The following is a 17,705-nucleotide window of genomic DNA, read 5'->3' on the forward strand; positions in this document are numbered from 1 at the left end:
CATTCCTCAAACTGACCCTTCTTGTGATACCCCAGTCACTGTACCTATCCAGGGACCTGTGTGAAGGATATTACTATTCAGCTGTTGAAAACCCACCATAAACCCTTGGCAATAGTTATCCATGTCAGCACTAATGACTGAAAACATGGTCAGTCAGAGACCCTCAAACAAGACTATTTACCTTGTGGACAGTCTGCTGGACACCGGAAAGCAATACCACTGGTTCAGCCTTGCAGAAAACAAGACTTTCAGTTTTAAAGTTGGCCACCTCATCTTTACCAATTTCAGTGATTATAAGGCATAAACGGAAAAAATCTTATATTGTCCATATTTGTACACCCAAACTCAGTGATCTAATTACTGTGCGACAAAGCCTCTTCCTCTCGAGCCCGTCTCTCCTGCAATTATTGTGCTTTTTAACAATATAGCTTTATCTAATAAACCATTCATACTTAACAATTTTGTCACAGCTCAGAATTTTGATATTTTCTTTGTCATTCAGACTTTGCTTAAACCAGACGACTGTCGTCCTCTTCATAGAACTTTGCCCAAGTTCTTGAATTCCCCGAGGTGCTCAGGCCATGGTGGGGGAATAGCAGTGGTTTATAAGTTTTATCTAATTTGTGTCCCATTTGATGCTTGTTCTTTTGACTCCTTTGACTTAGTATCTTTCAATTATAGCATCACTGATCATATCCACCACCAAAGAAGAGAAGGCAGAAAAGCTAAATGTAGACAGAAAAAGACTAATTTATCTCCATGTTCACTCCAATATCCATATGAAGGAGTTACTTGTCATACTCAACCAACTCATAAAAGATGTGAGAACATTTTTTTTAGAAGTTTGATTAACAATAACAAACATAGTCCGAAGTTTTTATTTGACACCATCAGCAAACTTCTTAATTCTCCTTAGTCTGATATCACTCCCATGCCTTCCAATGAGTTTGAATTTTTTTAGATTTCTTTACTGGAAAGATCAACAGTATCAGGTCACAGCTCAAGTCTGTACCTCTTCCATCAGTATCAAACAGATATTTCAGAATTCATATTAATCAAAGTATGTCCTCATCTGCACCGTTCATATATGGAGTGCCCTGGGTTAAATCCTTGGACCAGTTATGTTTTCCTTATGTATGTTACCCCTGGGCCAAAGAATTAATATCTTTTAATGGAATCTCTTATCCCTGTTATGCAGATGACAGAGTTCTATTTTCCTGTTAGCTCCAACAACCTGAGCAGCTCCTGCTTCAATGTTTTTCTGCCATTACAAATTGGATGTATTCTAATTTCCTCCATCTCCATTCCGAAAAAATCGAGGTTCTAGTGTTCAGCCCATTCAGTTTCTCTAAGGAAGTATAGCCCCTTTTCCATTGGTACCCACTCAGATCGATTCACAGTGGTCTTTAATGGTTTTCTGGCTTTTCCATTAGGTCATAGTACCTGGTACCAGGTACAAAAATAGTACCTGCTAAGCTGGGGTTCCAAAGCGATCGACCAGGTACTAAAATGTGGCATCGTCAGACTCCATGCCACTGATTGGCTAGTCATTGGTGTCACTTGATGAGTCATTAGAGCTTCTCATTCAAGAAGATCAAAGTTGCCATTTTAGAAACTGGCCATTGGGGGAAATGGCTACAAAAAACAATACTGTGGTCCCTGAGTCTGATGAAAGCCACAGACCGAGCCGCAGGTACGTCATCGCCTCGATGTCTGCCTTTGTTCTGGCGTTCGTGTCACATACTAATTATAAAGCCTCAGATGAACAAGCAAAAGTTGTGACATCTGCTTGATGACATATGATGCCACATCAGCTTTTACTCAACAGAAAAATACCTAAAATGCAGATGCAGTGTTTAAGCATACCCTTACTTGCTTCAGTACAAAGGGTGAGTCGCAGCTAGGTGCAGTTATTAAAATGCATATGATTACTTTATAAGCAGCAAATGCGGCCATCACTATAACAAGAGATGTTTTGGCAATTTGTTGGGGTGGAGCATTCAGGTGTGTGCTCACACAACGCCAAGGAGCAAAGTCATCAGCAATGATCTTAGCGAAGCCATTTCAAAACAATATTGAATGATGTTCATCATTCTACAATGTAAAAGAGTGGAAAAATTTCAAAAACATTCTGGTGGAAAAGTTGATGTTAAATGTCAAATTTCATGACACTACAGTTAGAATAAGACTTAAACGTGGCTTGTTTGCAATGGTTGCCATGAAAAAGCCTTGTCTTCCTTAAAAGGAATGTAATTGATTACTTCAAACTATTTCTGCTAAAGCTGCTTCTGTAAGATTTTGAATCATGGGCTGGACTTGATTTTCAGGCTCTTCTTCTGTGTTTTTGCTTTAGTTTTGTCAAATAGATAATGACAAAGTGTGATTTGTCATGTTCTGTAGTTCATCCAAGGTGGTATTTACCTAGAACTGGGTAAGGACCAGATTATTTTACTACATTCTGATATGTTTAACCGCAGAATTGAAACAGGGTTTATTTCTTTTCGCATGTGACTTTATTTGATGGTTAAATATCAGTGCATGTGTCAAACAAATGTCACAAAGTTAAAAAATTCTAATGTTTAGGTCAGTAAAGGTAAAAAAAAAACTTTGAAGCATACATCATGTGCTGTTTTGTGTTCATGTCAGTACTGATTTTTTTTTCATTCCCATGGTTACTACACTTACACAATCACAACTTGTGCTACACAAGTGTGAGTGTCAGTAACTACACATATATCATTCTTTTTGCACCTATAGATGATTATAACACTGCTCAAACTTAAAACCACACAAATCAGGTCTCTATCCTTGCTTGTGACTACTGAAGGTGGAGACATGTCCATCTGAGACAAGGTCGTACCAGCAGCCCATAAACAGGTTTAATCAAATTCTGGTTGTGAAGGAGTGTTTAGCCTCACAAACTCCACATGATCTGTTCCCACACTGTGGCTTTCAAATGCTGGTATGAAATTCTTTATGCGAGGGAAATCTCACTGAATGGTTTTATAGTCAGTGGCAGATTAGACTGAAATGAAATGCTTTAAGTCTCATCTGAAAGGCCCTTAATTAGAGAATTTGTACTAAATATTATGCTTATTCACAAAATAACAAACTTAGCCTTTAAGAAAAGAGCTAGTTTCATGATGTCATAAAAACTGAATAGAGTAGCTGTAAGGTGGTTCGGGTTTTTTTTGTTTATTTGAGTGGAAGCGAGCCAGAGATGAATGATATCTCATAATTAAATGCAGAGTGTGTAAACATATAGTGAGTGAAAAAGGGGACTGAAGAAAAAACATTCAATGCATCATGGACATGGACAGGAATTAGTAAGAGTTTAGCAACTGTCCTGGATGCGGTTTTCCACTTTACCATTTATCTGGTCCATTTGTGCAATAAAAATAAAAGTCCATATCCATGCTCAAGACTGTGTCACTATTTTCCTCCTGGGACATGCGAACTGAAATCAGCTAAGAGTAGAGAGGGTGTCTGCCTCCCAAAACCTGAACTGGAAGCCACAGAAGAAGGACCTGAAAGCTGAATGCTCTGGCTCCCTTGCTACTTTAAAATATTCTAGCAACCACAATAAAGTTTAACTTTTGCTTACCTGACTAAAGACTCCATTCCTCCACATAAAGCCTCTCCATTTCAAGTTTGAATGTACTTATTGGTTTGGGTTCACCCCGTTACAGAATTACAGATATTTTTAAGTGGGTGGAAGCAAAAGTACCTAAAGAGAAAATATAAACTCCACACAGAAAAATTCCAGAATGGATTTGAATCTAGACCATCTCTCTGTGAGCCAACAGTGCTAGCAACCACACCCACTGTAGAGCCCATATAGGCAGACAGGTAGGTGGAGGAACCAGATCAAACTCAGAAAACAGTGAGAAGATGCAGCACATGAATGAAAGAACAGTTTATTCCCCTTATTTACTGATTTTTTTGTTAGGCAAGATAAATCCATCTTAGCTGTGAGTAATTATAAATGGCTAATTACAAATGAGTTTATTGGAGTGTGGCCTTATTGTCCCAATAAACAATAATAGCATACAATTTTTTTGAATGCATCTGAAATTTTTTTTAAAAAAAAGGGTTATATAGGGTCATCGGTTTAAACTCATGCAATAACATCTATTTAATAAAAAAATGTGCATGATGCTAATTATCATAAAATTAATTAATCAAGAATTGTGAATAAAAATAAAACATAAATAAAAAAGGTGAATACACTATATATTAAAATACCCATAAATCACAAACATGATGAAATTCTATGACCCTTTCCAACAAATAAGTGAGCGCATGCAGTGAACAATCCAATATTTCTACTAATATAATCTGGAAGACAGATACCCATGAAATGGGAATCCCAGTATTGTATTGTGTTTATACACTACAAACTGTGCTATCAGTTTGTAGTGAACAAACACAGAACAGAACTCTGTCTCTGTCACCACCCCATAGGAGGAAGTGCCATTGCCAAACTTTGAAGCTCAAGGGAACAGATAATGGCCAATGGACAAATGAACTGGAACAGCCATCAGTATTTATATTCCTTTCAGAAAACCTGGCTTTCAATTCCAGATTAGTTTTGATTATATATGCTGATTGACATGGATATGTCAGCAAATAGACAATATTTTTGATCCCACAAGAAGTTCTTGCTGTAGGCATGACATGCGAAGGAATTCATAAAGTCTATATATCTTCACGAGTTCATGCCTAATACAAGCATGAAAGGCAAAAAAATGTTTTTAAAATAAAAGAAAGGTTTATCAAAAATAATCTGGCATTTTGTGGTGCATTTTTTTTTTAAATCATTTGTTTTAAAATTGAAAGACAGCACCGGAGATGTAAAAGTAGATGTGTTCTGATGACTGCTGATACAAAATCAAGGGTGAGATTGTCATATTTTTTTCCACACACACCTTTTGTAATAGGTGAAAGCTATTTATTTAAAGTTAATAAGCAATAAAACAACAGACATATCAACAACATGAGAAACATGCAACCCTTAGACAACCCTTAGTAGAGTAAAGCAATGCTAAGCTGTGCCGCTGCAGTGACATAATTTGTATTACTACAATATAGTTTCTTATTAGTATGCAAAGCTAGTTTCTTTAGACCAAATACCTCCTCTCAGTTTACATGTTCACTTTGGAAGAGAGACCTCAAAACAGATATGTACTAAGATTAACACCCTCTGTTAACAGACATTGCCAGTGGCTGAATTTAATTCTACACTCTGGGAAAAGCTTTTTTAATCCTGTTTAACTTTGTGCTAAAAGTCACCCTCTGTGAGAAGTCAATGAGCTCAGATGGGGTACACATGTGGGGAGATTTTCCTGGATAATGGTAAAAAAGAAGAACAATATGTTTACTCCTGGGGACTCTTTGGACAATTCTGTGTCAGCCAGTGAGATCAATTCTATTTACTGCAGCAAATCTCAAACAGATTTACAGCATGGTTTCCTCTATTTGTGCCCTCTTCAGCTATGGCTTTCATCCCTTACATCGAATTACTCGTTCTGCAAATAACTTACACATTAAATATCTGTTTAACAGGAACCTGTCAAAGGCTTTATGTCATGCAAACTGAATAACATGACTTTTCTTTCTTTATGATGCCAGATTATTGTATTTGGAAAGGTTGTAGCATATGCCTGGGATCTTGTTTGTGTATGTATATATATATATATATATATATATATATATATATATATATGTGTGTGTGTGTGTGTGTGTGTGTGTGTGTGTAAGCATATTCATGACCATATGTTTTGCCTGTATTGTTGAGCCTGTTTAAACAAGCTTGTGTCACAGACCCGCTCAGCAAAGTCATAAAACGCGTTATCACAAATTAACTTCTGCTTTTTCTCTCACTTTGAAAAACAGTTTCATAACATTTAGTGGACTAGCACTCGAGGGCACTTACTCACAATTATAGTGTATTTTAAAATATTATAGCGTGCCCTTACCTTCTCATTATATTAAGTTAAGTTGACATAAAGAAAACCCCATTGCATGCATGGATGAGGCAGATAGAGTCCATGGGCAACCACAAACTCACTGAGGAACACTGGGTTTGTGATTTCAATGTAAAAGAACAAACTAAACAAGTGAATTTGTTGTTGTTGTTAACATGTCTGCATATTTTACACTGCAAATTTTAAATGTTTTCTCTAATATGAACTTAAGAAAAATTTGGATTGAAAACATCAAATAAAAGAATTTAACAGAACTGTAAAACCCTTATATCATACCTATCCAATGATGATGACATGAAACCCCGACTTACAATAATTTAAAGTTATAGTTAAACAACTGCGGGGAATGTGTGTATTTGCTTTCTTGGTGAGTGTTAAGTGATTTTTTACAATGCAGCCCTGAGCTTGTCTTACTCGTCTCAGCTATGTGAGAATGTTAGCGTCTCACTTAGCTGGGATCAGACATTAAAACATCTTTACTCAGCCAGCTCCCTATTATCAAGTCAGGGTAATGTGTCATGTGAGAATTGCCATCCCTTGCCTATCCAAATGTAGTATTTCCAATAGTGAGGACACATCTGAAGCAGACATGTCAGAAAAAGCAACTGGAGAATGTCCTGACCTGATTGTCCAACACTGTCCTAAGCTTTACTTGTTTCCAACACACAGCAGATGTTTTAGCTTAAAAACAGTAGTTTGATTATTTAAAAAAAAAATTTAAAAAAGAAAAATGCTGAAAATTTGACTTTGCTTGACATGGAGGCAGTATTGAGACTTAATTCAAAAAGCAAAATAAAAGACATGTATAAAGAAAATCCCTTTACTTTTGGTTCGAAACAGTAGGCATCTCCCTCTTCAGCACCTCTGCAATCGCCTTAGACTGTCAGGACCCTGGGTCTCCTGACCCAGCGTGTTTAGTTCTTTGTGATTCTTGTATTTTGTACTCGTGTGATTTATTCTATGGTTTCTTGTTTTGATCCCGTGCCCTTCATGTTTCTCTGTGCCCCCTCTATTCTGTGTACGTCTGTGTCTTTGCATGTTTGAGCTTCTTGTTTTCTGTCACTCTGTATTGTGAATCATGTTCTCATGGTTGGTCTTTTGTTACTCCCTCGAGTCTAGTTTCTTGTGTTCCAAGCTTAGTATTTCCCTCTGTGTGTTTTGGTTCTTAGAGTCCTCTGAGAACCAAAATACGCAGAGGTTTATGACATCTAAAAAACTCAGACATGGTTTATGTCTGTGTTTCTTAGTTGCTGTCTCCACCGTGTCAAGTCCGCGTCTCTGTTTTATACTTCCTGTTTTACTTTGAAGGTCCGTGTCTTATGTGAATGTGTCCTGCTTTGCTTCCTTGTCTCGTCAGTTCTGATTTCTCCCAGCTGTGCCCTCCTTCGGTGTCTCATTCCCCTCGTTACTTCCCAGTGTATTTAAACCCTGTGTTTCTCTGAGTCAGTGTTGTGTTGTCCCTCATTCTGTGTGGAGTGCCCTGTGTCTCTAGGTTGCTTTTTGTATAACTTTCCCCTTCCAGCAAATAAAGCTGAGTTCTTTCCTCGTGCCTGCATTTTGGGTCCAACTCCTGCCTGCCGCACAGCAATTTATGACATAGACAACCACCAGATTCAAACCCAGATCCTTCTTGCTGTGAGGCAACATTGCTAATCACACCATGCCTTTCCAGCATCAGGGAACAATACGTTTTGATTGTTCAGAGGCTTTTCCATTCAAGTAAGCTCAAAATGCAACACACAATGGAGCATAATCATGTGAGGAAATGTAATTTGCATACAGTATGGCATAAACATGTTTTTAAATTTGAAGGAATTCCTTTCCAGTAATACTTATCTGGGTACTTGTCTATGTAGCTGAGATGGACAAGTGTCGCTGTAAAATATCAATGACACTTTGAATTAAAATACAAAAACTTATGTTTGTATTTTTGAAAGAGTAGCTAGGTTGACGTAGATATCTACTTTAAACTAAATTTTAGGGTGTATACCATTTTGGTTACAATGCCCATTCAATTTCATGGTAACCTGCAAAGATGGCTTTTCACCTTCCACTTTTCAAATAAATGTAGATGTAAAGATGAGTGCTAATCAGAAATTACACACAGGTTGAATGAATGCCTTGTGCTTTTTGGGGGGGGAAATATATTGTGTATGTCAGTAAAATCTCCTTTACTATTAAATAAAATGTACATTGCTGCTCGTACAGTTAGCAAATAAACACATGAGGAGGCAGCTAGAAGATTAATGACAAAGAAAGAAAGAAAGAGGAGCAGAGCTAGAGAAGTATGTAGAGGAGGAATTGCCTCTCTCATTTGCGTAAAGAGGATAATTGGTGGCTGACCCTCTGATGTCCATCAACCTCTACTGAATAGTGAGGTGAGAATGACTAACAATGTTCTGCTGCATCACAAGCTATAAAGCACACTGCAGTTCACACTCACACACCCACAAATTCTCATAGACACACATTAAAACCTATAACCTCGCACACAGAGTCTTATTTGTATGTGTAGTACCCACTCACTGGAGTCATCACTCACTAATGCCTGTAATTAGGGCTCTTTGATCAGGCTGGATGAGTACTCAATAAGTACACTGAGTAGTAATACAAGAGGTTTTGTAGCCATTTGCCGTGTGTGGGGGATGAACGAGATTTCATACATTTATTTACTGATCTATTTTCTTTCTTTTTGGTACATGCTGTGAAAAAAAGGTTAACCTGTAAGAACTTGTAAATTAATGTGCTTCTCTGCAATCAATTTTAATATGCAGTGACTTGATCATCTGGGAGTGTTTGATAATGTGAGGTGATTTTCTAAAGGCATGGAGATGTTACTGCCATATAATTAAATACTATCTGTTTGCATATGAGTCAGAGGGAAAACGTGGCACATTTTGAGTTTAAAAACAAAAACAGCCATCATAGTGCAGCATGTGCTCGTTCTCCCGGATAACTCATCCAACAGGAAGCAATATTATACCAAGGACATGTTTGTATGTGCACTGTGGGTGTTGGCATCAAACAGCAAGAGCTTCTCTGTACACATCATACAGATGACATATAGGCCTGATCAAATATTCTCCAGTGGAAGAAAATGATGCTATAAGGATGCTGTAATTCTTAAGTAAACCAAAAGCTAAACCCAGTGGTTGGCTCTTCTCTGTGTTAATTTGTTTGTCTCATTGAGACAGATAAAATCCTAACAGAGAAAAGGGACTGGCTGCCCTATAAGTCAGCACCAGATCACCAATTTGTATCTGGACATTTGTGATGAAGTATCAGTTGCAGATGGGATAGCCTATAATCACTGAAACTGCTTAACGACACATAACGACATCCTGATTTGAAAGACAAGATAATAAGACAATTAGTCTAAAAGTCTCGTGTTAGACGTGTTTGAATAAAATGTGTGGTTTTTTTCCACAAATATAATCATTTATCATAATGTTAAAATTTGCCACTTTTACTTGATATGCTTGAAAAAGATTCCCATCAGCCTCAGCTGTGCTTTGAATTTAGTGCTGATCAGCAATTATTAGCAGGATAACACAGCTACAATAGTGGCAAAGGTAAACATAACCTTCTGTGCCAAATGTCATTACGCTACCAGTCGGGCTGGGAACCGGTTCACTGATGTTAGACTGGCTACTGCTGGAGGGTAGAGCAAACAGCATGAAGCACAGGCAGACACAGCTGCAAATGATTGTCAGAAGTATTACATGTGCTCCTATAGTGCCTCAGTGCATTTTCACAGCTTGGTCAGTTCCTGTCGACATCTTTATTTGGTTTGGTCATATTTTTTGACAGCCAGCCCAAGCGACTGTCACTGCAGGATGAATAGTAGAGTTAAACACGTTGAACATCAAATATTTACCGTTAATGTATTTGTGATTTCAATGTGTTTAGCTTTTTTATTTTTCCATTTCATTTGGGCGTTTTCATTTGCCACTGCTGAGAGTTTTAAGGCAGCAGGGTTTGAAATTGCTTCTACTTTCCAGTGACTTTGTGACTGATGGTCAATCAGGCACAAAATTAACAAATCTGCATACAGCACCTCCTACGTTAACATTTAGGCTCAAGTGAATCTGGCCAATAAATAAATTAATTAATTAAACAAAATAAATGTAATTTCTTATCACAACAGGTACTTTACAGTGAGCCTCCTGCACATTTCTCAGCCTAGGTCGCAGCATGCTTAGAGAATCATTAGACTGATAATTGGGCAGACTTGCAGGGCTATTTTTGCTGCTAATGCTTCCATAGCAGGTTGTCAACTCTTAAATCACAAAGGACAGATGGCTAATTTTTCACACTGGGGTTAGGTAGCTACCTCTGAACAACATAGTGTTGATTATTAGACGATGACTCACAATTCCCTGAGGTGAAATAAGTGTGATGATCCTCTACTAATAAAAATAAATTCTGTTATTATTGACGTTCATTGTGTAGACAGGTATGACTATGAGAGGACATGGAGGAATTATACTGTACCTCAAGAAAAGTAGAAAAGACATATAAAGATACACTCTTTTTATGTGCGAGATACAAACTCATCAGCGCTGGATATTGTGTTCGTGTCACTTTACCTATTTATCTAGAGTACCAGTCATATCTTATATTATGCGTCACAGATAACCTTGACAAAAGGACTAAAGAGTTTATTGATGTACTTGTCAACAAATGCAACTTCTCATGTGAAGCACTGGTAGCGTATATAAAACTGTATGACTGATAATACACCACAGGTGTCGTATACAATGATACTGCACCACACAACCTTTAGAAAAACAATTCTCAAAAACTGCCAGAATTTCAGGCCACATCTAGAGTTGATTTGTAGTTTTTAGATGCATCTCATAAAATATTTGAATGTACAATATTTATGATATAAAACACTGAATGAATAAGACATACTCAAATATGAATGCAGAGTATACTGTAGAAATAAGGCTCTCGGTAAACACACGCAACATTAGGCTGTTGTTCCCTGGGAACATTTATTAAAGCCTTATATAATAATTATTAACAAGGTAATTGAGGTTTACGACACAGATTACTCAAGCGCATACACTACAGCACATTCAGTTGGAAAAGACAAATGAAAGCAGTATCATCTGAGATGATGAGGGATGCTGCCTCCATCTGCTGAAGAATGACTAGTACTGCAGTTTTCTACGTGAGACGTTAAGCACAACAAGTTATCTGAATAATAAATAATTTTCTGAAGGTTCTGATCGATTTTAAAATCTGTTCCCCAGATTCCCCCTGATTTAAACAAGAAAATGAACATGTATGTGACAAATTTGCCCCTCATGATATACACTACTTTCATTTCTGCTCTTTTGCACTCAGTTTAGATGCATCCTGACTTCTTTAGAAGATGCTTGATGGAGAACAGTGCAAACAGCCTCATTTTAAAAATACATTTTCCTACATTACCCCCAAATGACTAATTTTGTGCTAATATACATTGATTATTGATTATTGTTTGATTTGCATTGTATATGTAAAAACTCTACACTCACTTTCTTGAAGCTGTTTTCATTGTTAGAATCTTATGTCATCAGTTGTGGTAATTCATGATTAACTACATTGAAAATGCATTGGAAAAGGAAATATTACTGAAATAAAATTCCTGTTCATCATAACATAAAATGGTTAAGCTATAACCCAAAAGCTATACTTTAATTTTGTGTAATATTAAGATGGCTATTTTATTGTATAATGATTTCATTAATGCAAATCACCTGTTGCACATTCTGAATTTGTTCAATGTATTTGTGTAAGTTTTGCATTAACTGTTTAGGAATTACAACAATTTGTATACCGTTTCAGAGGTTCAAAAGCAGTTGGATAATTGACTAATAAACTGTTTTATGACTATGTGAGATTGGTTCCCTCAATGTCTAATAAAACATGTGACAGATAAAAGATCTGGAGTTGATTCCTAATGTCATTCTTTCATTTGGTATCTGTTTACAGGAACGCTCAATATGAAGTTCAAAGAGACGCTGATGCAATTGCACCAGCAGAAGCACATTATCACAGAGCTTCACTGTTGATACAGGAAGGCTCTTTCACTGATCAGTATCAAAATTTATTAGGTCAGATCCTCTGATATGTAGCTTCATATAGATTATCTGTATGTGTGTTTATAAACAGTTTTCAGTCAGAAGATAAATATAGAGCAGTCTGTGATAAACGTTTTATGATCTTTATCTTTATCAGTTTTCAATGGCAGTTACTTAGAGAAAAAACTCTAACCCTCTGAACATTCAAGTGATGCAGGTTTATCAATCTGACATAACTTTTATTCTTGGGATTACATGGAAATGCAAAGAAAGGATCTTTGACACCAAAGCAAATATATACTTAACTGATCATACTGTTGAATGCAAAGATTATCATTAAGCTGACAACAGAGCCCAGACACATTTCCTTTCTTCAATTGTTTGCCTGATTTTTCAGTTTGGTTTACCCATGTTTTGAACAAACTAAATGAAAAGGAAATTAAAATGTAAAGGAAATAAAAAGAAAACACATTTATGTAAGATGTTGAAAACGGCATTCTGTTCTGCAGTTCAGATTTTGATGCACACAAAGGTCATCTTCACCATGACATCCTTTTGTTCTTCATAAAACCATATTTTACATGTTGTTTCACACTAATATGGTGACACTAATTTTTCGTGCGCACCCAGTTAATTCCTTTAAAGTCTTTACTTAGGTGTAATCAAACAGCAGGAATGTGCAAATGGTAAAAATGGTAAATGGCCTGTATTTGTATAGCGCTTTACTAGTCCCTAAGGACCCCAAAGCGCTTTACACAACCAGTCATCCACCCATTCACACACACACTGGTGATGGCAAGCTACATTGTAGCCACAGCCACCCTGGGGCGCACTGACAGAGGCAAGGCTGCCGGACACTGGCACTACCGGGCCCTCTGAACACCACCAGTAGGCAACGGGTGAAGTGTCTTGCCCAAGGACACAACGACCGAGACTGTCCAAGCCGGGGCTCGAACCGGCAACCTTCCGATTACAAGGCGAACTCCCAACTCTTGAGCCACGATATTATATTAACATTTTCCACACAAGCATTTAAGTGCAAATAATTTTATTGACATAATGACAAAGACAGAAGACAAAGCAAATCTGAAAACTGTTATTTGAAGGTCTCCTTTATGTAGTGTTGACTGCGTATCTGTAGTTCTCACTCTAATAATATAGATTTTTTTTATTTACATTTTCTACCTACAATCCAAAGGTAAGGTCTGTGAATTGCAGATGACAACTCTGCTGGATGTCATGTTAATGTAACTTTAAAATGACATGATGATCCAGTCATCATCTCATGATGATGACTGAATCATTCAGGTCAAATATGGATTTCTGCTGAGGGACAGGATTTGTAATTATCTGTAATTATCTTTCTCAAGATGCTCAAGATGTTTACTCTATTCTCTTGCTCTTCATGGCCAGAGACTCCATGACAGTGAAGAAATTATGTGGTGTTTCTGTTTCCTCCAGTTCAGAGTTGGCACAGAAATCAGGAGGCAAGTAGTCCATAGGGTTTGAGGTGCCAATTACCCAGTTGAAGGTGCTGAAATTAAAAAAATACAAGTTTACTTGTATGACTAGGTTACCAACATCAAATTCAAAATTTACAGATGGAAAGCAGAGAATAGAACACCGTAACACTTCAGTGTCTTAACTTTTGCATGGTTCAGGGTCAAAAATCCAAAACAGGTTCTCATACATATGATTCTGTTTTCTACTGTATAATATAATAATATGATATGTGTTTGCATTATATTGTTAGACATACTGTAATAAAAAGAAATTCCCTCTCAAATCTAAAATGGTTGCTGAAGTTGTTTTTAATATCATTAGCACAGTTTTTGTTCCATTTTGTCTGTTTTAGTTTTATATTACTGCGACAAAGTGGGTGGAGCATTTGCACACTTTAACACTCACCATTTGTCTTATGCGTGTTAATTTTACACACAACATTATATTGTTTTGTCTGCTTGTGCTTATTTGCTGTGGTTTGCCAATCCTAAGGTAACATTGCTTCACTTTGTGTGTGTGTGTTAAATTTGTGGTTAACATCAAAACAGTTGATCAAGTTAAAGGAAATACACACACATACATTTTCAAGTGTCTTTTATAATGTTCAATTTTTAAAAAAAAAATTTCCCCAGGATCCATGCAGGTCAAGTATCTTGTTACTTTTATAGTGCTGGTGATGTCATGGTTGACATCACTGGGCCAAACCAAGTTGGGAAGGGGGGGGGGGGGGGGGGGTCTTTCTGTAGGAAGGCTTGTTTTAGATGGATTTGTTAAGAATATTCGAATTATTATTGAATTTTTAATTATTTATTTATAGGGAACCATTTAGCCATGAAATTGAGCTAGTGATAAATTACTGAGTGTTATGTGTTTCTCAGATGTTCATGTTGCTTTGTAGTTTTACTGGCTTACCAGCTATTGGTATATCTGGACTAATTGGCTGTGTAGGCTTCAGATGGGGAGAGGTGTGCTGTGTGTGTTGTGTGCCTGTCATGTTGGTTAGTATATATTAATTTATGGAATTTCATTTATGTCTAAGTTTCATATGTCATGTAGAATACTGTAAATCTTATCTAATCTACCCTTTTCTCATAACTCAACTTTTTTTTGCTGAGTCTGTCTACATACCTTCCCTTTACATTCGAGACAGACTCTCTTACAGTTACCTGACAGTGAGCCACCCAGATTGTGGAGTATAGCTTGTGAAGGACACAGGGATGCAGCCGATCTCAGTAAAGACAGTTGAATAAAAGCCTGAAAACATACAGTATAAGTTATATGTAAACAGGCTACCTGAGTGGCATAAATGAAAAAAAAGTGTTATTTTACATTTACTAAATTCACTACTATTTCTTTTTATTTTGTCATAAATAGGAATTTACACTTCTTGTCACTATGCTCGACATGCATGCACAGGCAAAGGTAATTTGGTCATTTAGTAGTACATTGGCTTAACCTAATAACTAGTAGGATAGAAAGGTTTATTGTAACATACTGCCAATCCTTTACTACAATGTCTATTTGAAATTACCAATCAGTGTGTACATTTACACAAAAATAAATTAAAATTTGTCTTCCAAAATAATGAAAATGGCACATAGCACTAGTGGTAGTATTCATGGCCTTTCAGCCTTAGAATTAGTACAGAACACATTTATTTTTGCTTCTTCTTACCATTTTCTGAAAGACTGCCATACCAGGTGTTGGTTAGCACACCCATTCCCCAAGAGGAGGAGGAGCCCATGAACACCTGACCCATCAGTTTAGCATCAGGGGGAACTTGCATGGGAATGAAGGAGGAATCCAGCTTCATCTTCTTGCAAGAGAGTGTTTTCCAGTTGGACTCGTAATAGACCCCCTGAAAGGATGAACAAAGAGAGTGAATGCTCTTTGCCTGTTCACATCTTGGCTTGTATGCTGCCACTGTAGTATTGTAGCCAGCACGGTCTTATAATATGTTTGCATAAATATCAGTGTGTTTTTGTCATTTTATACTTTCATTTTATTTTTTCAAATGTCACACTACGTTCATTTATTTTTTTATTCTAAAGATTGGAATTCTGTTTATGTGTTAGGTAAGACAGAAGAAATGAGTAATTTGAATGATATTTAGATACTTTTTGAAGTGGGAGGGATCATTATGAAGGAAAAAAAACACAAAACATTAACAGTTTAATGAGGCTTTACTACCTCTCTAAAAAGCATCAGCTGGTCCAGAGCAAAGTCCTGATTGTCACCAATTCCGAAGTTTTTAACTCGCATCCTCTGTCCCAAAGCATCATAGGTTATTAATCCCGTTGAGGAGATGAGTCCATCGCCAGTCATCTGAAAAGGAGAGATAAAAGCCAGTTTTATGAATGACCTAAACATTACTTAATGGTCATTAAATTATATTTAATCTGCTATGTCTTTAGTTCAAAAGTTTGTATGATGTCTGACTGCACTACTGAGAAAAGCACAGAGAACTGTCTAATTGATTCACAGCAAGAAACTGGATATCATGTGTCCATCCAAGCAAAAAAAATCTTTGTCTCAATGAAATGAAGTGTTTCTAGTTGTGAGAACTCATCTGAAGCAAATGATATCATCTTGTGAGGCTTGTGAGCATGTGAGAAAGTGAATGTCTCAAACATATATTCCTGAACTTGTCTCTAGTTAATGTCTAAAACCCAGGTACTAATGTTAAAACATATTTCAGTACAAGTTGAAGTACTTCAACTTCAGCTTATTGATCAGCTGACCTGGTCTTTGTGGATCTACACAGCTGAATTCAACAATACATCAGCAGTTATTTCATAAGTTGTCCTGGCTGGTTTCCATCCTTTATACTGACAGTAAGCTGTTTATGCTGTCTTCATATTATACTGTATACAGCCACAATCAGCTTAATTTCAAATTCATTTCAAAACTTCTGAGTATTTTCATGAAACCTTTAAATAATGCATTCAGATTGTTTTGCAGCATGTTTCACAATATGTAAAAATATAATGCCACACGTACAGACCCAATATTTGATTTACAAAAGTGAGGACTTACATGTAAACTTTGCATTTCCAGTTTATCCAATACCACTGCAATATAGTGTCAATATGAATATAGCTAGCAACACTCTGTGTGACAAACTGCACACACACTCATGTGTTTGGCTAGATGCTGAAGTGCGGGTTAGGCAAACCAAGTGTGTGACAAACCAAAGGTAACAAGCTTTTTTTGAAAATGCGTGAACTAGAAAGTACAGATATTTTTTAAAAATGTAGGGAATAAAAATAAAAAGTTGTCAGAAAAATAAATACTAAAGAAAAGTACAGACACCTGAAAATTCTAGTTAAGTACAGTAATGAAGTATTTAGACTTCATTACTTTCCATCTCTGTTAAAACCTAATCCGTACATATTAAGGCACAAAAAACTGCTCTGTTGCTGCATAATCATACTATTATGTAAGGACATATTACATCCAACAGAAAAGGGTTTAGTTGGCATAAAATGCAAGAGAAGTTTGCTTAACACTGATCAGAGCAATAGAGATATATAGTAAGTTCCTAAAGATTATCTGTGGAGCACATCAGTGAACTCACCACAGTGAGCCCTCCACTCAGCAGCTCTGGAACGACTGTGGAACAGAAAGTCAAAGTCAAGCTTCATTTGTTATAACAATCTAAAATTAAATGCATAAATATACTCATTGGAGAACCTTAGCTTACTATACAAATTAATCTTGGCAGCCTAGTTTGACTATACCTGGTTTTTAAGATAGATTAAAAAATATGTCTGTGTCTCTGAGTAAAAATAACTTTTCTAACATTATGAATTGAGTTTTTTCATATTTCTGTTTCAGGCACATTTAGCAGGTCTCTTAACACAGATATAGACATCAGTTTGAGTATCTTGTTCATCTAAGTCCATACTCACCACAGGGTTTGGGGTATTGGGCGACACCCACTGCCAGCAAGAGGCTCAGGCAGGACAGCACACTAATGAAGTTCATGGTGAGAGAGTCGCCGGACCAGGAGAATCTGTGAGCGCTCTGGTTCAGGAAACACTTCCATATAAATCTGCTAACAGGAGGCAGTGCCCACATCATGTGACGTCCTTGTGCGTTTTCTGGACTATCTACTTCACTAAATAATTAACAGTTGTAC

The 17,705-nt window shown here is 36.8% G+C and overlaps 1 protein-coding gene across 1 annotated transcript; it reads right to left on the reverse strand.

The window, feature by feature from the left end:
- Positions 1-13,092: 13,092 nt before the first annotated feature.
- LOC113023249 (ependymin-like) lies at positions 13,093-17,662 on the reverse strand. Its single transcript, XM_026169273.2, has 6 exons — positions 17,476-17,662; positions 17,142-17,176; positions 15,755-15,889; positions 15,239-15,422; positions 14,731-14,818; positions 13,093-13,595 (listed from the first exon to the last, which is right to left on the reverse strand). Exons 1-6 carry the CDS (start codon positions 17,645-17,647, stop codon positions 13,445-13,447), a joined length of 765 nt encoding a protein of 254 aa, XP_026025058.2. The 5' UTR covers positions 17,648-17,662; the 3' UTR covers positions 13,093-13,444.
- Between the last annotated feature and the right edge of the window lie 43 nt (positions 17,663-17,705).

This window comes from Astatotilapia calliptera, chromosome 6 (assembly GCF_964374335.1).
Source record: "Astatotilapia calliptera chromosome 6, fAstCal68.1, whole genome shotgun sequence".
NCBI lineage: Eukaryota > Metazoa > Chordata > Actinopteri > Cichliformes > Cichlidae > Astatotilapia > Astatotilapia calliptera.